The sequence below is a fragment of the Thrips palmi genome, unplaced genomic scaffold, assembly GCF_012932325.1.
Source record: "Thrips palmi isolate BJ-2018 unplaced genomic scaffold, TpBJ-2018v1 HiC_scaffold_3, whole genome shotgun sequence".
NCBI classification, from domain to species: domain Eukaryota; kingdom Metazoa; phylum Arthropoda; class Insecta; order Thysanoptera; family Thripidae; genus Thrips; species Thrips palmi.
Genome location: NW_023144630.1, coordinates 7,533,066 through 7,557,779, shown reverse-complemented (window position 1 = coordinate 7,557,779; position 24,714 = coordinate 7,533,066). Strand labels below are relative to the sequence as shown.

General features: G+C 43.9%; 4 protein-coding genes across 14 annotated transcripts; 2 read left to right on the top strand and 2 right to left on the bottom strand.

The window, feature by feature from the left end:
* The first annotated feature begins 669 nt into the window (after window positions 1-669).
* On the top strand, window positions 670-23,563 carry LOC117648166. 11 transcript variants are annotated; one of them, XM_034390432.1, is made up of 14 exons: window positions 6,570-6,663; window positions 8,338-8,345; window positions 8,502-8,595; window positions 9,789-9,910; window positions 10,981-11,121; window positions 12,073-12,223; window positions 17,017-17,168; window positions 17,884-18,069; window positions 18,328-18,430; window positions 18,588-18,803; window positions 19,783-20,078; window positions 20,939-21,086; window positions 21,976-22,154; window positions 22,778-23,563. In XM_034390432.1, the coding sequence occupies exons 3-14, from the start codon at window positions 8,559-8,561 to the stop codon at window positions 22,916-22,918; spliced, it is 1,872 nt and encodes a 623-aa protein (XP_034246323.1). In that variant the 5' UTR covers window positions 6,570-6,663; window positions 8,338-8,345; window positions 8,502-8,558; the 3' UTR covers window positions 22,919-23,563. The 11 variants fall into 11 exon arrangements, with proteins under 11 accessions (XP_034246324.1, XP_034246331.1, XP_034246322.1 ...); XM_034390433.1 differs by lacking the exons at window positions 6,570-6,663; window positions 8,338-8,345 and adding an exon at window positions 670-874; XM_034390440.1 differs by lacking the exons at window positions 6,570-6,663; window positions 8,338-8,345 and adding an exon at window positions 5,709-5,727.
* LOC117648494 lies at window positions 3,525-5,601 on the bottom strand. The gene is made up of 2 exons (XM_034391001.1): window positions 4,709-5,601; window positions 3,525-4,588 (listed from the first exon to the last, which is right to left on the bottom strand). Exon 2 carries the CDS (start codon window positions 4,572-4,574, stop codon window positions 3,525-3,527), a length of 1,050 nt encoding a protein of 349 aa, XP_034246892.1. The 5' UTR covers window positions 4,575-4,588; window positions 4,709-5,601.
* On the bottom strand, window positions 13,033-13,911 carry LOC117648193. The gene is made up of 2 exons (XM_034390532.1): window positions 13,747-13,911; window positions 13,033-13,648 (listed from the first exon to the last, which is right to left on the bottom strand). Exons 1-2 carry the CDS (start codon window positions 13,872-13,874, stop codon window positions 13,306-13,308), a joined length of 471 nt encoding a protein of 156 aa, XP_034246423.1. The 5' UTR covers window positions 13,875-13,911; the 3' UTR covers window positions 13,033-13,305.
* LOC117648187 lies at window positions 14,160-16,109 on the top strand. The gene is made up of 5 exons (XM_034390525.1): window positions 14,160-14,174; window positions 14,338-14,619; window positions 14,844-15,078; window positions 15,164-15,321; window positions 15,891-16,109. The coding sequence occupies exons 2-5, from the start codon at window positions 14,476-14,478 to the stop codon at window positions 15,978-15,980; spliced, it is 627 nt and encodes a 208-aa protein (XP_034246416.1). The 5' UTR covers window positions 14,160-14,174; window positions 14,338-14,475; the 3' UTR covers window positions 15,981-16,109.
* Window positions 23,564-24,714: the final 1,151 nt, after the last annotated feature.

The following is a 24,714-nucleotide window of genomic DNA, read 5'->3' as shown; positions in this document are numbered from 1 at the left end:
CATTAAAATGAACAGTTTTGTGCGTAGCTTAGCACAAGACAGTGCATTTCAAAACGTTGGCTCAATTTCGTGAAAAGCTATGCACATGAAAACTACAAACTTGGTAGTTTAGTATGAATTTGTCTCGCCCCTGGCGAAAAGTCTTACCCTCGGATGGAGAGAATGCACAGAACACAGTGAGCCAGAAGACCGGCGCCGGCGACCGGAATTCTAGACGCATTTTGAGCTCAAGAGCAGCAAAACGGGACTTGAAGCAGACGTGTGATCCCACCAATAAATTCCTCGTTCGGAGAGCAATCCATCGGTGGGGTCAAATGTTCTGCTTCGAGTTCTTTTTAACGACTCTGGAGCTCAAAACGCGTCGAGAAATCCGGCCGACTGCACCGGTCTTCTGGCCCACTGCGACACGGGTGCTCCAAGAGGAGCGCGAGATGCGACTGACGACTGGACTTGGACTGGACAACTGAACTGACACCACCGGGCTACCGGACCGGCCGCCCGGAGGCTCTCCCTCCGGACGGCCGGTCCGGTAGTCGGGTGGTGTCAGGAGAGGAGTGCGAGTGCGTGACTCCGCCGAGTAGAGGACGCCCGAGTCGCGCGCCTTCGGCAACTTCGGCCGCCCGAACGCGCCCGAAGCGCGGTAACACCGGAGAGCACCCGACGAACCGCCGAGCCGCAGGCCGTACGGACGAACGCGCCCGGCGGAATTTCCCCGTAGGAGAGTGCATCAGCACGCTTGTTTGCCGGCCACGGACCACGGACCCCTCTTCCGAGAAATCCTATTTCAGGAAGGACATTATCTTTGCGGCGCGGAAAGGAATGCACCCGGCTCGAAGCCGCACGGCAAAAAAGACTCGCTGACGCAGCCGATAAAGTAACTACAATTTCATTAGACGCGCATTGCTACGCGGCTTAAAGAGATAAATTAGAGCACAATGTCAAAGGTTGAGCAGTAATTTGAGGAAAAAATCGCGATGAGGGTCATTCCATGTGAAATCGACAAGGTTCAAATCGACCAGTGCTCCGATTTTGATGAAACTTGCAGCGATTGTTGGTCTTATGGTCCCATTGAAGTTGCCAAAATATTTTGGTCGAAATGTCAAAGGGGTCTGAGTAGTGCACGATTCAATTTTTTTCACTTTTTGTGAATGGGTATCCGTTTTTTGCTAATATCTCCGGAACTATTCGTCGTACGACAAAAATGAGTACACCGTTGGAAAGAGGAGAAAAAACTGAATAAAATCAAAAAAAAATTATTTTTTTTGGAGAAAAAAAATTTTCTTTTATACTAAACTCAAACTTTCAAAGTTATGTTTGAAACTGTTCCCCTTCATCAAAATTGACATGCTATGGCTCAAAAAGTAGCTTTACCCTTCCCCTAAACGAAAATGTCAATCATACAAAGTACTTTTTTTCGTTTGGGAGAACGAGCGATTTCCGTGGACCTCTGCACTGGATCCGGGCCTACCCTCTGCCTGAACGGTGCACAACGGCCCGGCGCTGTGGCACCGCGGTGTCCTGCCACCCACCCCCATCCCTTTCCGCAGTTCCCAGAGCAGAAGTAGGGGCGCCTGGAGGGTAGGCCGCACCCCGCACGCCGCCCCGGGCTCCCACGGTCACCGCCCAGCAGGTAGGCAACTCATCCTACGTTACTACCCCTCTTCCCCTGTCCCCTCCCCCTACTCCATCTCCTTCTTGACCTTCAAATTTTCAGTATGGCCCTAGGCGAGAGTTTGTGTTGCACATTGTCAAATGTTTGTTACCAGACTGAGATTTCTTTCAAATTGTTAGGAAATTTAAATCGAACACAAACTTTAAAATGCTGGGTGTTTATTCAAAGTTGTTTTTATACATAAAAATTATCTGACTTTCCTCTGAACCTTTAAAGTAGTATAACTGTAGCTGCAAGTTATACCTTGCTTCAAAACATATTTTTTTTCTTAGATTTTAATTTTACATCTGCTGCCTTAGCATCACTTACTCGAAGTTTCACAATTGTCCCTTTGGCTTGAAAGTACGGATTAACTAGACTTACAATGTCATGTAGACTAACAATTATAACAATATCAGTAAACTTGTAACTTCTTGGTTGTCCAGTAGCTTCCATAACTTGAACCGAAAAGTTTTCATCCTCTTCATGGAATTCAGATACGCAGCCTAGCTTCCAGGAATTTTCGTCTTCTGTAAATGTTACAAATCCTTTTACCTCACTATAGTCTAGTTCAAATTCTTTGGTACATATCTTCTTAATATTAAATTTTGTATCTTGTGAATACAACTTAAGTAAGATATCCTTTGATGGCACTCTAGGAATTAAAGCATGGTGGGATTTGATTCCATCAATGTCAAAAGCTGTCTCAAATCTCACAAGTAAAGCCTTTTCATTTTCAATAACTTCTTCTTTCGGAACCCATTTAGCAGTCACTCCTTGAATGTTTTTAGACACCCAATCATAGAAATCATATGCAATTGTTATTTGTGGGTCTTTTGCTGTTAAGCGTAGGCAATGCAACATTGTAGTATGTTTGATCATGCCGCCCACACCATCACAGGCAGTTTTTCCATGGCTCGTAGCATAAAAGTGCCATTCTGCAGGTACTCCAAAATCCCTTTCATGAAACCATACATTGGCGGCAGCTTTTTTATTTTTGTACTGAGCAGCACAACCGTCTGAAAAGTATTTGATTTTAGCCAGCTTTATCTTGAGGTCCTCAGTTATATGACGGATCAATTTTTTCTGAAATGTATGCACTGCAGCAGTACTATGATCCAAGTGATCTGATATCAAAACAAATGCTGAGTGGCATACTTTGCCCTCTGCATCTTTATAATAAATCAAACAGGGATGCAATGTCGCCTGTTTATTATTAAAGTACCACCCCTGGGAGCTATTTTGTACAACAAAAGAGAAATTTTCTGCAAAGTCAACATTAACAACAACTTCACCATCTTTTAAATTTTCAATTGATTCCTTATAGAAATTTGCTTGCACTTTGCTAATAAAATCATGGGGTATGAGACTTTCAATCTGCGATATAAACTCAGAAATAAAATCATCAGTAGATTTACTTAAAGTTACAATATTTGCCCGGTCTGTGGACTCCCACTGGTTGTAAACCACAGTGGAAATCATTTCTGAGTCAAAATAAACTTCCAATTTTTCCTGTAAAACAGTGGAATCACAACAGTCATTACATCTTCGAAAAAAACAGTCTTCACTAGGCTCTGAGCATAAAAGCAACTTTTTGCACGCTTTTATATTTTCTAATCCAGCTTCACTTAGATTTCCCGCTTCAAACATAAGTTCTGGATTCTGATGATAGGTGCACACACAAATCACATGAGTCCCGGCACTACCAGCTAATACACACTCTTTTGGTCTCAGTTCACAAAATTTAGCTAAAGAGACTTTGTGATCAGGGTGTTCTTCTTTAAACTTTTGATGCAAGCAACTGAGAGTAGACAGCACTAGTCTTTTAGTTTTCTTCACTCTCTTCCCGTCCACTAAAACACTCAGTACATCTTTAGGGTCCAGGGAGAGGCCGACTTATGTCGTCCCTGTAGTAGAATTTGGTGATCAGCTCCACTGTCTCAGGTGAAAGTTTGCGTCCCACTTTAGGACCCGGGCCACACAGAATACCCTTGTCTTGCACTAGTAGACGGCTTTTCCTCGCCATGTAGTTGGATACCCCAAATGTGCTTTCAATCCTGGAAATGCTCCAACTTTTTGGTACAACTGATAAAGCTAATAATTTTTTATCGGGCTGGGGATGACAATCAATAAATTGCTGTAGTTGGCCTATTATTTCTCTGAAGTATGCTGCATCTTCGTCCTCAGTTAGTTGTTGATCAGAAAATTTTGTCAGCGCTGCTCTTATTTTCTTCATAACTTTACGCCCATAGCTCTTCTGAGTCTTTAATTTCCTTTCATTAACAGGAGAGAATCCAAGAGAGGACAGCCAAGTATTTAATCCATCAATACTCTCCTGAAAAAACTCTTCTTTAGAAGCCTTATTATCAGCAGGTACAGTGGGAGTTGTAATATCACTGGGGGCCAAAGTAGACCCTACACTAGGTGACGAAAATATAGGAGGGTTGGAAATTGAAGCCGGGTCAGGAGCGTTGCTTGAAGATTCTTGAGCAGCCTTTTCTGCGGCAGATTTTTCAGCAGCTTTGATTTTAGCGTTCAGGTCAATCTTGCACTTGACACACACTTTCTTGCCGGGCACCAAAGCAAGTCCAATAGTTTTGGCACTGTCCCGCATTTGGAGTGTAATAACATGCAATTGAGGAGTGCCAGTTTTTTTCTTTTTGGCTGGAGGGCCATCATGAACAGATGTTGACTGATGAAGACAGCAGTTTTTCTGGTGTGCTTCAAAGCGGTGAATGAACTTAGTGAAATGTCCATCACAAACATACTGCAAACTCTTTCTGCAGCCACTTCTGATCTTGAGCAAACGAATCCTTTCTGGAGATAGGCTGGCTCTTGCAGTGAAATCCCCAGAGCAGGCACCAACATCAGGAAGATGTTGTACCTTTCTCAGGAAACACTTCTTGGTGTCTGCTCGGCCCATTGTGCAGGGGGAACCTGAACCACAAAGAAACCAAACCTCAAAATAAAACAAGAAGCGTCATCAAACCAAAGCACAATCCTATAATATCAGATTTTTTAAAAAAGAGAAAGAACTCGTACACAAGAAAAACGGACCTTTTCAGGGCATAAAATCGACTCAAAGTCAATGCTCAAAAAATATTTACTCCAACAAGTAGTCGGTGCAGAAAGTAAACAAACCAAGACAAACGAACAACAACAAGTTCGTCTTGTCGCCACAGCCCAAACACTGGCAGCACCGTCGGGGGGAATGCCGTTTTCGCATCAACTTCGGCTGCACTTCGGCTGCGCCACGAAGCAAGGCTCGGGGTGAATAGGAAGGGTTGCCTACCTGCTGGGCGGTGACCGTGGGAGCCCGGGGCGGCGTGCGGGGTGCGGCCTACCCTCCAGGCGCCCCTACTTCTGCTCTGGGAACTGCGGAAAGGGATGGGGGTGGGTGGCAGGACACCGCGGTGCCACAGCGCCGGGCCGTTGTGCACCGTTCAGGCAGAGGGTAGGCCCGGATCCAGTGCAGAGGTCCACGGAAATCGCTCGTTCTCCCAAACGAAAAAAAGTACTTTGTATGATTGACATTTTCGTTTAGGGGAAGGGTAAAGCTACTTTTTGAGCCATAGCATGTCAATTTTGATGAAGGGGAACAGTTTCAAACATAACTTTGAAAGTTTGAGTTTAGTATAAAAGAAAATTTTTTTTCTCCAAAAAAAATAATTTTTTTTTGATTTTATTCAGTTTTTTCTCCTCTTTCCAACGGTGTACTCATTTTTGTCGTACGACGAATAGTTCCGGAGATATTAGCAAAAAACGGATACCCATTCACAAAAAGTGAAAAAAATTGAATCGTGCACTACTCAGACCCCTTTGACATTTCGACCAAAATATTTTGGCAACTTCAATGGGACCATAAGACCAACAATCGCTGCAAGTTTCATCAAAATCGGAGCACTGGTCGATTTGAACCTTGTCGATTTCACATGGAATGACCCATGAGGTAAATTTTGGTATGACGTGACGCAGAGCGCGGGGTAGGCGGTCTGGCTTAGTGTTCTGCCCCGCCATAGCACGGGAGGTCGTGTTCTACTTCAGAGCACTTGATGGATGAAGGCTTGGAGGAGGAAGTATGTCCTAACTCCATCCGTAGCTTGTCCAAGGGGCGACAATTTACGCGTGTTCCTTCGGAAAAGCAGTGCGGCAGCAGGATCTGCGTTTGAATTCCTTCGTGAAAACACACTGAAAAACCAAACGTGGTCTAGACCGCACCAACTGGTGTGGTCAAATGGATGCCATTTTGACCGGTCTAGACCGCACCAAACGTGGCCAAACGTGGTCTAGACCACACCAACTGATGTGGTCAAAGTGGCACCCATCTGACCACACCAGTGGTGCGGTCTGGACCACGGTTGGTTTTTCAGTGCAGCGCATCACGTCACCACTCGGGCCATCGTGAAGTGCACCGCGTTCGTCTAGATGGTTTTCAACCGTTACTGTTTTCCGTTGGAGCGTCAAAACTGAAGCTCAAAAGGTTAGAGGTAGGTAATGAGGTATTTTGCGACAGTGAAGAAGAGCTAGAAGAAGATGCGGCGGTAGGGGTAGAACATCTCAAACCCTCATTTGTTTGGCGGTCATGATGGCCCCCACCCGCCCCCCCCCCGCCCCGCAAGCAGACAAATTGCCTAAACAAATGAGGGTTTGTTATGTTCTACCCCCACCGCCGCATCTTCTTCTTTCTCTTCTTCTCTATCGCTAAATACCTCATTGTTCGCAGCGTGACGTTACGCTGGATCAGAAAAACACACTCTCCGTGTACCGTAGCGTTACGCAGGGGAAATTCCCTCCCATGTTGCGTAACATTACGCAGGAGAGATTCCGCCCCCCCCCTTTACACAGCGTTACGCTAGAGATACCCCTTCCCTTTCCATGTAGTACCATACCGTTACGCAGGAGAGATTTCTATCCCTATGAACGTTCTATGAACGCTCCTTTAGTCGAAGCTACTTTTTGATACCCACATCGTACATCGTGTATGGTGGCGATTGAAACGCTCACCCTTTGCAGACATGTAAGTGCACTGTGGTTTCGAGCCCGTGAGTCTCGTCTAGTATCTTCTCGGAATCTTGTAAAGAGTTAGATCCATTAAATAAGGTACATCCCGGTACCCATCATTAACCACGGTTTTTGTTTTGCCGCGAACAGTTTGTCGGGGAGGGAATCAGTCCCGACTTGAAAACTGCGTCGTGTCACGGGCAATCTGTCAGTGCACACATCGTTTGTCAAAATTTCATATATAATCGTGCCGATTCGGTGGTATGAAATCTTTCACGTTTTCAAATTCTGTGAATCCTGTTTACTCGAAGAAGCGCGACTTGAAGTTCTTTCGATATTTTTATCTCTTCGCCGTCAATCAAGCCGTCGACTAGTTCGAACTGAAAGAGAATATCCAAACCGGAAATGGCACCGGCATCACAACGCGCCTGCTCTGGTGGTTTGATATTTTACAAGTGAAAGGGTAAACTACCTTGGAGAAAAGTTGGACCGGAAGTTGAGAAGAAACCAAGTGCAGCGGTTTTTCTTCTGGATTTCTTCTCTTATTTCTTATCTCCCGTTCCAGCTCTTCTCCGAAGTACCCTTCCTAGCCCGATCCGCATTTCCTTCCTTCTTGTCCAAGGAAGGGACGCATTTGCCAGCGTTTTCTCCTTCCGGGCTTCCCATTTGGCGCCATTTCCGGTTTAGTGATTCTGCTTTGTTTTGTGGTGGACGACGGGAATGGTCTATTGTATCGTAGTGGGGCATTTCAGACGTCACTGGATTAAGGAAAGGCTCGTCGTATAGCAGAATCTAGAAGACCGGGAAGAACACTATCTATAGTTTTCTAACGTATGACAATTGGTGAAATCCCTGGAAAAGGCCGGCTCATGCTATGTACTGACCCCAATCCATGCTCTTTCCCTTCCCCTTGTCCACTCCACTCCGAGCCGCTAGAAGTGCCTTTACAAATTCTAAACCATATAAACCATAACTTAACTATTGAAACGCTCATCTTTAACTTAAGATGGAAACGAACCACATTTTTTCTGGCCCAATATTAAAACCCAAGGGTCATTTTATGGGCAATTTCATGCTTTTTCAGATGCATTTTACGGATTGGTAAAAAGTTAAAAACTTTGGCTGCAATCGTGCGCGCAGCGAAACCATGTAATTTTGCAGACCATTTTTGCATATAACACAAAACATCCTAATTCAATGCTAAAACTAAATATTTTTTTTTTAAATGTTGTAAAAACTTTTATCTTTCAAATGGTGCCTGCCGTTTGCCTCTGGCATTCATACTTATCTTTATATTAACGTCTAAACAGGAGGTTCGAAAATCGTCAAAACACGTGCAAAAGACGCTACTGCCCCCGTAATCATTTAAACCACAACATGATATCACTTTATGGTTTCCGGTCCAGATTCTTCCACGCGGGTTGTGCCGGGTGCTCATGCCAACAGGGGTAGCATTTTTTCTTCAGCCCGTACTCTACAAATCGAAGAGTGTACATGGTATGCTCTAACTGGAGCATGCCTGCAAGCACGCTCTAGCTAGCGCATGCCTGCCAAGCATGCACTTACTAGCGCATACATGCCATGTACACGCTAACTGAAGCATGCATCTAGTGCATAAGGGATAGGGAGTTGTCTGCATCAGGAAGCGTGTACGTGGCATGTATGCGCTAGTAAGTGCATGCTTGGCAGGCATGCGCTAGCTAGAGCGTGCTTGCAGGCATGCTCCAGTTAGAGCATACCATGTACACTCTTCGATTTGTAGAGTAGAAGTTCTGGGGCAGGCACCGGTGTTCGGCTTTCATTCTTTTGATTCCCCGACGACTCACATAGTTGCGTGGTTTGGTTCCAGCTGACACCTAGAGTTCCGACCATCTGTATTGCTGACGTTCACTAACAAGATTTCATCATGTCGGAGAAGGACGGCAAGCGCGTTGTGACTTTTGGTAAGTACCCCGTTAAAATACTAGTCGTCTCGTCACTGCGAGAAAAGATCACGGTAAATCCTGTACTGATTACTCCGGACTTTTCCGTACTTTTTTAACAGGCAATACCGTCATTTTTTACCGGCAATGCCGTACTTTTTTTACAGGCAACACCGTACTTTTTTTTACAGGGAATCCCGTACTTTTCCCCCGGCAATACCGTACTTATGCCTATCAAAAACTGCTATTTTTTTTTTAGTCGGTTGACCCTCTTTTTTCAAGATTCTGATGTACGTAAACTGCTGAAGTCGGACTCCTGGACCCCCCTTCCGACCACTCGTTGAAAAGGTCTTGACGAGACCTATCCAAAGGTGCAATAAAATTTTTCAGTCGGTCGACCCCCTTTTTTCAAGATCCTGATGTGGACAATTCTTGGAAGCGGCCTTTGTTGGGACCAGATCTGGTCTTTCTTACGGCATGGACTGTACGGAAGAACGGTAACTACTGTTAAAAGACTACGGAATATTTTGTAAAACAAGTACGGTAAATACTGTAGACTGTACGGTGGATACTGGTTTTTGAAGTACGGTAAAGTTTGGCAAAAAAATTATCCAGGATTTACCGTCATTTTTTCTCAGAGTGGTTCCTCTGCCACTGTACTCGTTGACATGTCACTCAGTCCAAGTTCTGAATTGCTTAGGTTTCCGCTTTACTCGTGTAACTACGTGTAACTTTTGATGCTTTTATGATAAAAATCCATGTGCATGTTTCATTTGTTTGGTTCTAGTTTTCCTGAAAGGTTCTAGTTTACCTTGAAAACAGTTTTTTTGTTTGCCCTGATCATTGATGTAAATTGAGTCACCCCCTTCCTTGGCTTTATGCATGCATAAAACCTTACCAAGTATTCTGAGCTTACATACTAAAATCAAATTTACTTCGTTATACGATGAAATAGTTTGTAAATCACAAAGCATTTTCTTTGCAAGCTTTATGTATGCTCAAGATACTTTGTTATAACAAACTGCTTTTCTATATAAGGCCTGAAATAGTTTGCAAGGTTTTCAGAGTGCACGGTAAAAACGGCTCCTGGTTTTCCCAGGAACTCCCTGGAAATCGCCTATGTCTCTACCATAGGCTTCCTGGGAAAGCCAGGTACCGTTTTAACAGTGTGTGGATCAAATATCCTAACGACATCCGTCATCTGATTGGCGCAGGTCCGAAGAGCGGCGAGTGTGCTGTCTGCGACAAAGTGGGCACCCTGAAATGCAGCCGCTGCCAGGTGGACTTCTACTGCGGCAAGGATCATCAGGTTCAGGACTGGCCTCGCCATCGCCAGGTAAGCGTGTCTCCAATCGGACCTTACTGGAGAAAAGGCGAAAACCAAAAACCCATAAGGGCTCAAACAGTACTTAAGGGGAGGTTCTGGTGAAAATCTTGCCATTTTCCAAATGGATCCTACAGTCATAATTTGTTTGGAATATAAAATTTTTCATTGAGGAGACTAAAATTTGACTTTTGAAGGCACATGCCAGGCTGTAAACCCAGTCAAAGAGTCTTTTTTAGCCTATTTTGGCTGTATCTTAAAAAATCTCCTTGCGCATACTATTTTGTCGTAAAAGGTTGTTCTTGACATTTTTCACTTCTTCGACTCATTTTCAAAAGATACCGGCATGCAGAGCTCAAAACTTCCATCATATTATTAGTTATTAGCTTTTAAAGCTGAAAAGTCCCTAAAATTTGACTATTTTGTACATTTTTGATCAATTATAGTGAAATGCTTGGTAAGAAAGCTTGCGAATAAAAATGCAATTGACATTTTGAGATGTGCATGCTGGCATTTTTAAAAAATGAATCGAAGAAGTGAAAAATGTCTAAGCCAACCTTTTACGACAAAATAGTATGCGCAAGAAGATTTTTAAAGTTATAGCCTAAATGGGAGAAAAAGGCTCTGCGACTGGGTTCAGGGCATGGAATGTGCCTCCCCAATGAAAATTTTTAATAAATACTTGATAAGACATCAAATTTTTAACAAATTTTCACAGTGGGACCTATTTAGGAGAAAATAGCATTTTCACCAGAACCTCCCCTTAACGCTCTTGAAGGACGTTTATCGTTGAAGTCCTATGTAAATTCACGACCTTCCCACGGATTCACACCGTTCCAGAGGCGTAAATCGTTGACAAGTGGAAAAGGCGTAGTTTTTATGCCTCTGTTTCACCAGTGCGGCAGCGCTCTCGGAAACCAGGAGAGTCCATGGCATGCTCCACTTGGAAGTTAACGACACGCTTTGTGTAAATTCTCTGACCTGTGGACTTACGGTTGCAAAGCTCGTCTAGAATTTTGGCCGCCTCCACCGGTCTTCTGGCCCACTGAATGTTAGTTTTTAACGATGTCTTGTTTGTCCAGATTTGCGGTTGCATGGAGTTGCGTGTTAGTCCTGAGGTTGGCCGCTGCGTCGTGGCCACCAAGGACATCCCAATGGGTACCATACTCATGAGGGAAATCCCACTGGTAGCCACTCCCAATTTCGGGTCGGATGAAGATCAGGTGAGTGTTTTGTCTAACCCTGAAACAGTATTTGAAGTATTCTGACCAGTGGCTGCATTCTGGTATGAGTTTGGAATAATCATTACCGACAGAGTTTCTTCTGCGTTCTACGTCAGCATTCGTAAAACACTCAATTTCAGGTCAAAGAAGAAATTACAGGACTTATTTGTCTGCAGATTTTTTAAAATACTTGGTAATTTCAGATAAACATATTTTTTGTTTCCAAATTGGACTTACCGGTAAATAATTTTGCAGTCCCTAACTGATAAAAAATTTGTCTCAACTTACTGAAAAATTTATTGCTAGTTTATTCAGCTTAAAGATTTGTTGTGGAATGAGTGTAGTTGTATTGGATCCAAAGGATAAATTTACATCGACAAATTTGCTGTAACGCATTAACAGTCCACCTCCACAAACAAGTCGTTGACCAACAAGTGTTGTTAGTTAACGGCAAGTGTTGTTATTCCAAATAGATTTTGTAATGACTGTGACACGTATTGACTAAGTGCTTTTATGCTAAATTTATTTTACAGAGTTCCACTTTTAATGATAGTAACTTCCGTATTACTTACAATAATGAAATTGATGATTATTCATAATATATTTTATTTGAGCAGATAATCGCAAAAGATGTTCTTTGCACACCAATTGTGTCGTTAATGGTACTAACAAGAACTTTGTTCTTTTACGCACATTGTTGCACACTAGATTCATCAAAATTTGTTCCGCTTTGGTTCATGATGACATTCTATGTTTTAGAACGACTAAATTTTCACTCATCTGATGGTTTCTGTTCAACCATTTTCTGACAGTGCTGTGCGATAGTTGCGCTGACAGTCATGCATGTTTCGAGAAACATCGGCATTTTGTAACTTTGCAGCCCCTTTGCACGCGTTGGTCGCTGAGAATCGTTAATTGTTCGGAAATAAACCTCTTTTCGTGACTTTGCAGCCCCTGTGCGTGGGTTGTTTCATGCCGCCCCACCGCGTGCGTGCGTGCGCCCTGTGCGGCTGGCCGGTGTGCAGTGAGGCCTGCAGCAAGAAGGAGATCCACCAGCCCGAATGCGCTGCCTTCCAGCGCGCCAAGTTCAAGCTGCCCAAGGGTGAGTTCCCGGCAAACTGGCGAAATTATCACTTGTGGGATAAATTTTTTTTTGGTCCCAGGAATGTTGCAATTTTGAGCTTATCAGTTTGTCATCAGTAGTCTATGCTCCAAGTTTGTGTCCACCAGGTGATTCAACTTAATATCCACCAGGTACACTGAGAAAACCTTATAAACTATTTTGGGCCTTACAAAGAAAAGTAGTTTGTATAACAAAGTATTTTGAGCATACGTAAGCTTACAAAGCAAATACTTTGTAAGTTACGAACTATTTCTTCGTATAACAAAGTATTTTAGTTTGTTATTATATGTATGCTTAAAATACTTCGTAAGGTTTTAAGAGTGTAACTTGCTACTGCTTCATATTGAGAAAACAAATTTCCGCAGCAAATCACCTAGTGGATGTAAAGTTGCGGCTAATATGCTTATAATTCCATCATTCCTGGGACCAAAGAAGGTAATTTGGGACAATATTTCCTTTCTGTTCGTCTCTTGTCAGAAAGCCATCCCCACCTCTCTGGCTTCGCTCGGGTCCTGTTTTTTTTTTTTTGTACCTTTCTTCTACCATTTTGTACCTAACTTACTGCACACAATTCACACCTGCACACACGCGCCAATATTTGCTGATAAAAAATGTCCAGGAAAGTCCTGAACGTCAAAGCAGATGATTGTGTTGTTTCGTATTGTGCGGCCCGCACAATCCTGTCGCATTTATAATTTTTCTCTAAGTCGCGGAAAACACGCCATGTTCTTTAAAATAAGCTAAGGGACCTGTGTTACGTTGACCAAGAATCGCTCATGTATGTGAAGGGAGATTTAAATTTAATGAATACCCTGACAGGACGCTGGTGGTGGAGTTGCAAGAGAAAATCCAGAAGTTAAAGTTTATGCATGTTTTATGTCAGAAAGCACAAGGTAAACGAGGGCGGCTCAAAACTGCACAAAATATCACAACAGCTAATTAAAATCGACTAAATCTGTCTGACAGGTTACAGCAGAAAAAAAGACAAATACATTACAACAATTCAGAATTTGTTTGACAGATAACAACAGGAAAAGGAAAAGTGACAACAGAAAAAATGATTAGCTCACTAGATTACAATAATGCTGAACCTGATTGACAGGAGGTTCCACCACCACTTTTTCTGATGCCGCTTTCCTCCTAGGTGTGAGAGGTTCAAATATGGCTCTGTAGTGTTGTGTTTGCCTCCACTGGCTCATGTGCTCATCAGAGATGGGTGCGTGGTGTTCATCAAACACTGATGGCAAAGTTTCTTTTTTCTTCAGTTTCTTGCCTCTCCTCCCACCAGCCTGGAATTGGTCTGGAAGAAAATGCCTCTCGCAAAATTTCATGTTGCGTCTCAAATGTTTTATGGGGATTTCTAGATGTTCATTGTTGCCTGATAGTTGAACCCAAGATTCAAACCTGCACGAAATAACAGGAAAGCAATTACTTGGGGCATCACACCTGAGATTAATGCTCACATCTCCGTTCAAACAGCACGCATTCGTAGGTTAACTTACACAACAACGTTCTTGACCTTGTCGTCCGTAAAGTTTGGGACAAGAAACAAGGAGGTTCCAGGCGGTACAGGTTTCTTCGAGTACGTGCACCCTAATACTCGACATCTTGGACCCTGTTTCGGCGGCATTTTTGATGGTTTCAAATACCTTTTCAGTGATCATTAACAAAATAATGATCCGACGCCCGAACGGAATCCAAAGCAGGCTGCCACAACCACCCGCGATAACTCCGCCGCAACCTCATCACAATTTGAAACTGCATTTACACTCTAAACGTTCTACAGTGAAGATTCTCCATATTATGGTGAAAATGTTCCATATTATGGTGGTGCAGCTGACTTCGTAACATACCATCGAGAATTCACTGTACCTTATAGAGATTTTGACGAATTTCGTTGGTATTATGGAGAAAATCTCCACCATATTATGTTGGTGCAGCCTTTCACCGTAAGACATTTACTGTGTAGAAGCCCTTAACTCACAAAAGTGGACTGTATAAGACAAAAATTTGAATATTATTCATTGCTCGTGCTTACGAAGGCCGTGTATGAGGAAAATTCCCTTCATGTAACTGGCATATTTTGTCCGTAGGTTGGTACAGTTTTTACACTGACTTGGACGCTGGGGAGCCTATCTTTGTGTGAGAGTTCCTTTGTAAGCAAAATGCTCTGAGTTCATATTTAGTATTCAGTCCGTGTTTCGTAGGCGCATCAACATAACAGCAGCAAAATGACTGGCTGTTCAGCTGTTAAGTGCAAGAATAGAACAGAAGATGGAGTTGCTCTTTTCACAATAACCAAGACGAGACGCCCGGAGTGGCTGAAGATCCTGGGCTTGCCTGAATCTACACCGCTGCAGTCCCGCATTTGTGAGGTAAACATAAGCTCGTTGAATTAAAAATTGAGCGTCTATTTATGGTACCTGATTTGACTTCACTTAACTAAGTGCAACTTTAGTACTTTTCTTGTCAAGTTGTTAGGTTATGGTACCCTACAGCCCATATTAGTTTTTGCCCTCCAGGTCAACATACGCCATACGCGTCCAACATGCGTTTTAAGTTACATGTTTGTAGTAGATTTTGTTTTCCTTCTGTTAAGGTTCATTTTGAGGCCGACCAGTTCCAACTGGACAAATCAGGAAGGTTAACATTGAAACCTGGTGCTGTTCCGACATTGTTTGGCTCAAATTTAAAACACCAACTCAGGCAAGAGACAGTTTCGACCGTCACCTGCAGTCCAATTACTGAGGATGTTTGGAGCTGCTCTCATGGAACTGCAAGCATCAAATATGTTGGCGCTCAGGCTGTGCTTCGGAAGCATGTAATGAAGGATGGTGAGTTGTTGTTCCGACTAATATTTTCTTCCACACCATTTTTGTTTCTTCGTCACTAACCTCACTTTGTTTCATGTGTTTTCAGCCACAAATCTTCAGGAAAATTTACAACCGAGCCGTTCATTGCCCAGCGTCAATGCGGAGGAGATACTGATAGAAAACAAGAACTTGTTAATTGAACGTGAGGAATTGAGGAGAGAAAACAAGAACTTGTTAATTGAACGTGAGGAATTGAGGAGAAGGGTGAGTACTTTGTTATTTCCATGTAATAAGGAGGACAACGGAGCAAAGCATATTAGTTTGGAGCCGACATGTTCTGAGGTGTATTTTTTCTTCTGACACATGTGTATCTGTGATAGTTTTAATTGTATTGCATGAACACAATTGCTGTTCATTTACCCAGTCTATATTTTAGTTTGATTGCAGTCTAGTTTGTCTGCAATCTCAATAATGAGGATATTGTTTATTTTAGAAACTGTAGTGAGAGATTCTGCACATCAGTCGACTGCAGTTAGTTTTACGGCATTGTTCCTCTTTGCTGGCAGTGTAATCGTTGTCACTGCATTTGGTTGTGGAATTAGATGTTTATTATTTTTTATGATTCACTGAATAATTGCTTTGCTTATATAATTAAAATGTTGTGCAACATTGAACATCCTACGCAAATAAGTGACTGACTTTATTTCTTGACACAACTTAGCTGGGTCAAACATACAAGCATTTTTAAAAAAATGAGCAGCAATTTGTATTCATTTTATAAGAACGAGTCGTTTCTTAATATTTTTGCCCTAACAATTCTATTTCTCTTTCAGAAGGCCCATCTTTTGATGGATGTTGATTGCCTCAGTAAACTCTTGCGCAGGCTGGAGGAAAACCCGTCCCTACTGCGCCAGTGTCTCTGACAGCGCGTTCTCATTTTTGTTTTATCATAGAATTATCCGCTGAATGCAGTCCTGTGCACGCCCCTACATTGTGGCTTCGTAAGTGCAAAGTCTGGACAATTTTGTCAAATTTTTTTCCGGGATCACCTGGGCCTGATGAAAGTTGGAAGCCTATTCGAGGTGGCCACTGAAGAAGCTCTTGAATTATGGAGTGATCATGTTCTGTTGGGCCCACTGGACTACTTTCTCCCCAGCAGGCTGTTAACATCTGGGGACAAGAAAGGTCAAACCCTTTCTTCTCATTTTGAGCTCATTGTGACAAGTCTTGATATCAGAAAAGGCATTTAATAAACATTATTTTATCAGATTTTGTTTTCTATCTTGTCCTTAAACTACCCATACACACTAAGGTCAAGGTCACATGGAAGATAGGTCAGAGCAACCGAGATGCATGCATGCACACTCTCACCTCCGCCAGCTTTACTAGTTCTGTCGCACTTACTCTAAATGGCTAGTGTCTTGTATTCTCAATATTTTCTCATTACGCATATACTCCATTTTGGCTCCACTTGGAACCAGCAGCTCGAGCTGGGGACACATTTTTTTATATCTATTTTGTTTTGGGGCCTTAATGTAAAATGTGTCATCTGCTAAATAGTACAGCAAATCCAAGTGTGAGACAGTCTCACACTCGTGCAAACCATTGTGTGACGCTTACAAGCGTAAGCCACGTTTGTCGCACGCTTTCAAAACAATAACAAGTACCCTTTGGAGAGAAACCGTGTGTCACGCTTGCAAGTGTGAGATAAACGTTGTCTCTACTTGCTAGCGTGGGGTAAACGTGGCTCGCGCTTGTAAGCGTGAGACACAAGGGCTCGACTCAAATGGTGTGATACTGCCTCATACTAGTAATGGATTCGCAGTGCATCAGTATTTTAGTGAGAGATCGCACCGCACCTCAGCAGGATATGTTCTTTCTCTGTACGCAGCGAGGTACTGTGTTTAGCGAGCATCGGAAAAGTGACAACCTGTTCTTCTATTTATTGTTTGGCTGCAGGTAAACTCACCGCCTGGGAGTCGAGATTGTGGAGTTACCTGGCCGCCCTCAGGACCACCCTTGCTTTCGAAGACAAAGCGCGCCGAGATATTTTGGAGAGCCTTCAGTACGAAAACCCGCCTGTGACAAATATGGTTGAGGAAATCAACAAGGTACGTGACCACGGCTGGAACACGCTTTCCGCGGACTTAAAGTTCCTGTACACTGCAAAAAAAAAACCAACCAAAGTACACAAATTATTGGCAAATTTTTATCAGGAGATTATCATATTTTCAAAGTACAACAATTGTTGTTCGAAGTACAAGGGAATCGGCATGACGAGTGCTGGGCAGTCCAGGCCTCGTTGTGGTTTGCACAATTCTCGTTGTACTTCATGCAATCCGTGTTGTACTTTTATTGTGCAGTTTTTGTTGTGCTATTCACACTTTTTCTTGCAGTGTACGTGTGTTGTCCTTACTCAGTGGTCCTCAACCTTTTTCTGCTCGCGACCTTAAATTTCTCAACCTCTCAATTTTTTTCGAAGCTTATTCTCAAAAACGACTTAGTAATTGATCCTGGAAGCGGAAGAAGGGGTTAAGTCGAGTTGATGCAGTGACCTCTTATCAGTCTATCAAGTAAACATGAGTGAAAATTTGATCCAAAAATAAGTGTGGTGAGACAAGTCCCATCCTCTTGCATCTATTTTTAGGTGACATTCCCCACCTGTTCTCCCACCTGCAAGGTTTAGGCCTTGCAAAAGTGCACGGATTACGTTCGACTTATACCCTTCTTCCGCTTCCTGGATCAATTTCGAGTGTGCGCACGTATCTTCACGTAATTATGCATAGAAATGAATTGAATTTGGACCTTGTTGGCTTTTGTTGACAGCTGCCGCCTGCCGGCCGCATGCGCCTCATGACGAGCCATAGCGAGTTCGAGCTGGCGTGTTCGAAGGCGGCCGAGTGGGTGCGCGACGTGGCAGGCATGACCTGGCTCAGCGCCGAGAAGGTGCGTCGCGCGGCCGGCGTCTGCTACATCAACTCGACGGGCTGCGGCTCGAGCTCGGGACGGCACGTAAGTATTAGGCGCGCTCTCAGCCCCAGAGTTGCTGAATGGGACTCGAACCGAACGTGTGACCCCACCAATGGATTGCTCTTCGAACGAGGAATCCATTGGTGGGGTCACACGTTCGGTTCGAGTCCCATTTAGCGACTCTTGAGCTCAAAGCGCGTCTTGAGTCCTGGCCGCCGGCGCCGGTCTTCTGGCCCACTGTGTTGTCTTCTCCTTCTGGCGAGTCCTTTGCCTCACCCTTCTTTTCCCGTGCGCCTCCAGGTGACTGGTCTGTTTGCCGGCATGTCGTTGGTGGAGCACTCGTGCCGCCACAACGTGGAGACGCAGGTCTGGCAGCGCGTGGGGGACCCCCACCCAATGGCAGGTAGGGGTGTCATCGAAGACGTCGTTTTTGTCGACTGTTCTTATGTAGAGAAACGTCAATGCTTTATCCGAAGTCATTTTTACGACGCCATCGAAGTTCTGTAAAGACTGATGACTCAAAATCCACAAGAATTGAGTGTGTTCGTCTGTGGTTTCAGGTGTCGCCGGCAGCTTGGAGTACGTGTTGGTGGCGACGCGCGACATCGCTCGCGGGGAGCACCTGGCCCTCGGCTACCTGCCCAACTACCTCGAGGGGGCGGCCAAGCGCCGCATGGCCTTACTCTACCGGAACTTCCTCTGCCGCTGTGAACTGTGCTCGGACCCAAGCCAGCGCGGGCTGTACCTGGAGGGATGGTGCTGCCGCTCTTGCAGTGGTGGGTACACTGTTTTTCAACCTTGTGGCGTTGTTTTCGTTAAAATGTGAATTTTGCATGTTCGTCTGATTATGGCTTTCTATTCCTCCCCTCTTGATACTTCCGTTTAAGTAGGTTTTTACATTCGTGTAAAGCAATGCATCCGCTAGGGTTTCCCGCCAAAAATGTTAAGAATTAAAATGTGTCGTAATGCCTCGCGTAATGCTCTGCGCTTCGCATCAAGTTCGATAAAGCTCCAAACTCTTTTGTAAATTTTACGCAATATCTATCTCAACCTTCATGGTTTTGACCAATTCAACCATTAAATTTGCCTAATTACTCGCGACCGGCTGCTTCAAGCTTTTTTTCCTGAAACTTCTCATAGCTTTGCGATGATGTTATAGAATCTCGTAAATCCTCCTTTTCTTGGTTTAAAGACTCTCTTCGTAATATACTGGTGGATCGAAGCAAACACATCTATACTGAAGTTTCCAAAACTTGTTTGAGAATATCCTGAGTTTGTTTTTATATATTAAGGTCCATGAAAAGGCTTTGGAGAATCTATGCTTCTTTTATTATTTGTATTGAGATTGATGCAATAATGCATGCATACGTTCGTGAGGTGTGTCTCATATTATGCATCACTGTGTACATTCCATGCCGAAAGATGCATGAAATGAATTCAGCGATGCACATTACAATGAACGACGTTTCTGTGCATTTTTGTGCGTTAGAAAAGTCCACGAGAATTTAGCGTGTTGTGTCGAAAAGTCTAGTCGTTTATACTTACGTCGCAATGCCCTGCACTGAGAAAACCTTACAAACTATTTTGGGCCTTACAAAGAAAAGTAGTTTGTATAATAAAGTATTTTGAGCATACGTAAGCTTACAAAGTAAATACTTCGTAATTTACGAACTATTTCTTCGTATAACAAAGTATTTTAGTTTGTTATATGTATGCTCATAATACTTCGTAAGGTTTTAAGAGTGTGTGTTTCAGCCAAGAAGAAAAAGGCGTTCCCGGTGCTCATCCGCGACCTGGACAACAACTGGGCCTGCAGCGGCTGCGGGGACAAGGGACCGCTCGTGGCCTTCGGAGCCGGCGCCACGATGGAGATCATGGCGAACATGTTCAGATCGGTCCTCTCGGGCGGCGTCGACAGCATGAAGGCCATGGCTCAAAACCCGGCCGGCATTTTCGACTCGGTGTCCACCCCCGGAGGTGCCGACACACCGTACGACCAGTCCAGGAGTCTGGAGCGCCGCCTCAAGGCCCTGCTGGAGAGTTCCTCAAAGGTCAGGGTCAAAAAGTATTCGACACAGCAGTACAAAGTACTATTTCCTCAATACCGAGGGGGAAATCACTCTTTACCAGCGACCCCACTATTACGTCCATTACGCTCTATTACGCCTCAAATTTTAGGGATTTAGCTGAAAACTGTCCAAATAAATCGTAAAATAGATCAAATTTGGAGAATTTCGGCTATTACACTACTATTACGCACACTATGACGCGTACGCGTGCTATTACGGTCAGAGTGACCCGACTATGACGCGAGTGCTTTCCCCCTCGCTTCGAGTGTTTACTTTCGTGCCAACTTTATGCATAGAAGAAGGCACGTAGCAAATTAGTGTGAAGGAGGTTGAGTTACGGTTGAGGACTTGAGGGTGTGTGTGACACACACTTCTGTTTCCTGAGACCACTGGTCAAACTGAAGCTCAACCCTGTGCTTGAGCCAAGCCTTAAGTTACGCTTGAAATGAGGCAGAGACTAGAAGTGCCCCCATGCATTAAGATAGGGGACATCTTGGTGGATGAGCCTGGTATGCTTGATTTCAAGCGTAACCTGATAACGCTTGAAAAAAGAGGGTAACACACTCTGAATATTCGACTGAGAATTTTTTAGTGTTGCGAATAAATAGCTTAGTATTATGACTGGACAATGAAGGTAGTATAACCCACGAAGAAAGGTTCTCAGCATATTACACTCAAATTTCTCTGTATTTTGACAGATTTGTGTCGTAAAGTACTGAGAATTGCCTCAGTATTATGACTCCACGGCATTTCTCAGTAGGGTATTGGGAGTGTACTACGCTTTAGTTTTACCAGTGATATTTCCTGGGTGCGACTGCAACCTTTTCGTCTGTCTTTTACAGGTGCCGCTGAAGGAGTGGGAGCGGTTCATCAGTGACGCCCTCTGGCCCCGCGGCCCGCTGCACCCCACGCACAGCCTGGTGCTGCAGGCCAAGAACGCCATCATCGAGATGGACCAACCGGATGTGCTGGTCGCCAGGCTCACCGCAGGTGTGCTATCAAATTCGGAGGAGCTTACTTTTTATAACATGTTTCGGACTACTCGACAAGTTCTTTAACAGAATTTAAGTTTTGCTGGGGCAAGGTTAGGTTAGGGGCACTATGTACTTCTAAGATCCCTCACAGCTTTTTCTCCTTAAAACGAACAAAAAACTTGATGTTAAATCAGCGTTGCAGTAACCTTTAGTGAAGGAACTTATGATCAGTTTCTTCATAACACAATCAATTTTCTCTGTGTTATGATAGTTTTATGTCATAGAGCACTGTTTAAATAAGGTATGAAAATTACTTCCTTTAAGGCATAAATACTCTTTTATGCCCTTTAAGGGCGTAAACAAGGGGAAGTAACAGCAGCCAAATTTGCACTCCAAAATTCATCAAACATGTAAAATTTACTGAAATTTAATAAAATTCATCGAAATTCGACCGAAATTCATAGGATTTGTACACTGAAATTCACAGTGGTTTCCCCCTTGGCGTAAATCGTTTCATGCCCTTGGGAAGGGCGTGAATGGTAGTATGGGAATTTTAATCAATATTTTATAATGCCCGTCTCAAAGGCAATAACGATTCACGCCGCTCCAGGGGCGCAAATCGCTAACGCCCTTGAAGGGCGTAATTTTAATGCCTTTGTATCACCGGTAAAATGACTCTTCCACACTCTAAATGTTGTACTGTGAAGATTCTCCACATTATGGTGAAACGGTTCCATATTATGGTGGTGCAGCTGACTTCGTAACATACATTGAGAATTCACTGTAGATATTTTGACGAGTTTGTTGGTATAATGGAGAAAATCTCCACCATAATATGTTGGTGCAGCCTTTCACCGCAAGACATTAACAGTGCATTTTCAGTGAGTTGTGTGCTCTGTGTGCAGCCGAGACGAAGCGCCTGGTGGGGTACTGCCGCGACCTGCTGGCCGTGTGCGATGAGGTGTGTCCCGGTGCCAGCTCCTTCCGCGCTCAAATCCTCTGCATCCAGTCCGGACTCATCGGCGCCCAGGTGATGGCGCGGCTCAACGACACTGGACGCAGTGGCCCACGGCCAGACACGGAGGTAAATCACCGCACAGTGGGCCAGAAGACCGGTGGAGGCTGACGAAAATCCCGAACGCGTTGTGAGCTCCAGTGTCGCTCCACAGGGCGTGAACCAAACGTGTGGCCACACCAATGTATTCCTCCGTGAAACTGTGTGGCGACACTTCACGTGGAATGGAAAGACTATTATTTTTAAGTCCGAATTAAAGTTTTCGATCCTAGACATAAAATAACTTTGACTCCTCGCCAAGTTGGGGCCCGAGACCACCTACCCCGTGCTTTATTTCACAATACCTCTCTTACGTCAACTTACGCACTAGAAAAGTGATTGTTAAGTTGGTATGGCCAGAATTCAATTCCAAGAGTTTCGCTCTGTAAACGCAATAAATTAAAATTAACCTGAATATCGAGGCCCATCCTGCGTGAGAGTGACCTATTCTTGTTCATATTGTACTGGTGAACATTTGGAACACCTCCAAACCACGTCTTGAGGCTATCTTAAAAACTTAAAACTCTGACCTGACAACCATGAATATAGATTATCCGTGCAATACTACCTTAAATGCTCCTCAGGAACCCAGTTTGTTAAGCCACCCTGTTTTCTCACGTATGGTCTTGTTCAAAGCTCGGCACTGTTTGCAGGCTCTCCTGGACGAGTGGGAGGCGGTGCACAACGAGCTGCTGGTGACCGCCCTGTGCCCTAAAGGCAGGGACACGACCCTAAGGAACCTTGACCACGTCGCTCAAATCCGGAAGAACCTGGCCATGATGAAGAGGCGCTAGTTCTAGACAAGTTTGATTTTGATCGGAGTGTCGCCTGAGGTGCCCTGATTACTCAGCCGCGTCTCTCTGGTTTAAATTTGCGCTCGAAATGTCATCCTAAGTTTCCAAAAGCGTCAAATCCTGTGATTTTAAGTTAAGTTACTACAATAATCACTGTTCTTCATCAATAGTATCTTATTTTTGTGTTTTGACTGTGTCTTTAGCTGTTGTATGCTTAGTGGTAATGTCTTAATGTCTGCCAAAACTTCTTGAATCAGCCGGCTTTGTAGAGCCTTCACACGAGTATTTGGAATTTAATTTTTCTTTTTCTACCTTATTGGGTGCTGGATATGTGATTACTTCGTCTCATGACATCTGTTTTGCTTGGGTTATTAAAAAAGCTTTTGTTAATCATCTCAAGAAGGGAACCCTTCCAACAAGTGATTTTATTCTCTTGTGAACCATTATTTTTCTTGAAATTGAGGAATCAGGAGAAAGGAATAAATAAATATGTATGTCTGTTAAGTTCTCCGTTAAATCTGAATTGTAAATTTCTTATTGGTACTGGGTATAAATTTTGTCTGGTGACCACTAATGTTTTGGTTGAGTTGTTACGTTGTTAGCAATCCTATTACTAAAAACACCAATAAAATCAAATCCTTCAAACGTTTTTTTTTTAACTCTTCCTTACCCCTATGCCATTTCTTCCATTGTTGTACATTTAAATCCAAAACACAACATATTTAATTTTCAATTTAAAAAAAAATTTCTTCTGGGAAATCCAAAATTTGCCCAAAAAACAAACTTTTTTCTCCCCCAAAATTGTATTTTTAATACAACCAATAAATGCTGAAATACGATATAAAAAGAAAACCAAACTTTGTTAAAATTCACGGGGGATTTAAAATCGAACACCTCATTTTAAAACTGACCCCCCTTAAAAAAAAAAAATTTACAAATAAAATTTTTTTCTAAAAAGGGGTTAGACCGGACCGCTTTCCTTTCCCTTTCCTCCCTTTTTTTCCCCCCTTTTTTTTTTTTCTTTTTTCCCCCTCCCCCTCTCTCTTTTCCTCTCTTTTCCCCTCTCTCTCTCTCTCTCCAGCGGACCGTTTCGCAGAAGCCCTGCAATCGGTTCAGGGACGATGACGAAGGACAGTTTCGTCGCTCTGACTCTCTCGCACGCCTCCGAAACGCTCCATGAGTGCGATAGAGACAGAGCGAGGAAACTAGGGAAACTATCCTTCGGAATCAGTCTGCAGGTATACGTGGGGCCTCGGCAGCCTGAGTGGGAAAGGGGCCCGCAAGGGCGCTGCGCTTCTTGGAACGACCGCAGCAGGCAGTAGACTGATTCCGAGAGTGGTTTCGTTGCTCTGTCTCTCTCGCTCCCACTCGGGACGCCCCAGGAGAGCGAGAGAGAGAGCACGACGAACACTGAAAAACCAAACGTGGTCCAGACCGCACCACCGGTGTGGTCAGATGGGTGCCATTTTTACCACATCAGTTGGTGTGGTCTAAAAACCACGTTTTGGGCCCCGTTTGGGGCGGTCTAGACCACGTTTGGCCACGTTTGGCACTGGAAAAAAAGTACGGAAAAAATCGGCATTTTTGCCTGGGCCGCCGTACTTGCCAACTACGGAAAGTTCCGACTTTTTTTTCCCTACCCTTTACTGGGTTTTATGGAGCAAGTACGGGAACGTTCCGTACCTCCGTACTATATTTTTTTGTACCATTTCCGTACAAAAGAAAGGAATTTTTACAGTGGGGGTCGCCCCCCCAACGTGTCTAGACCACACCAACTATGCGGTCAAAATGGCATC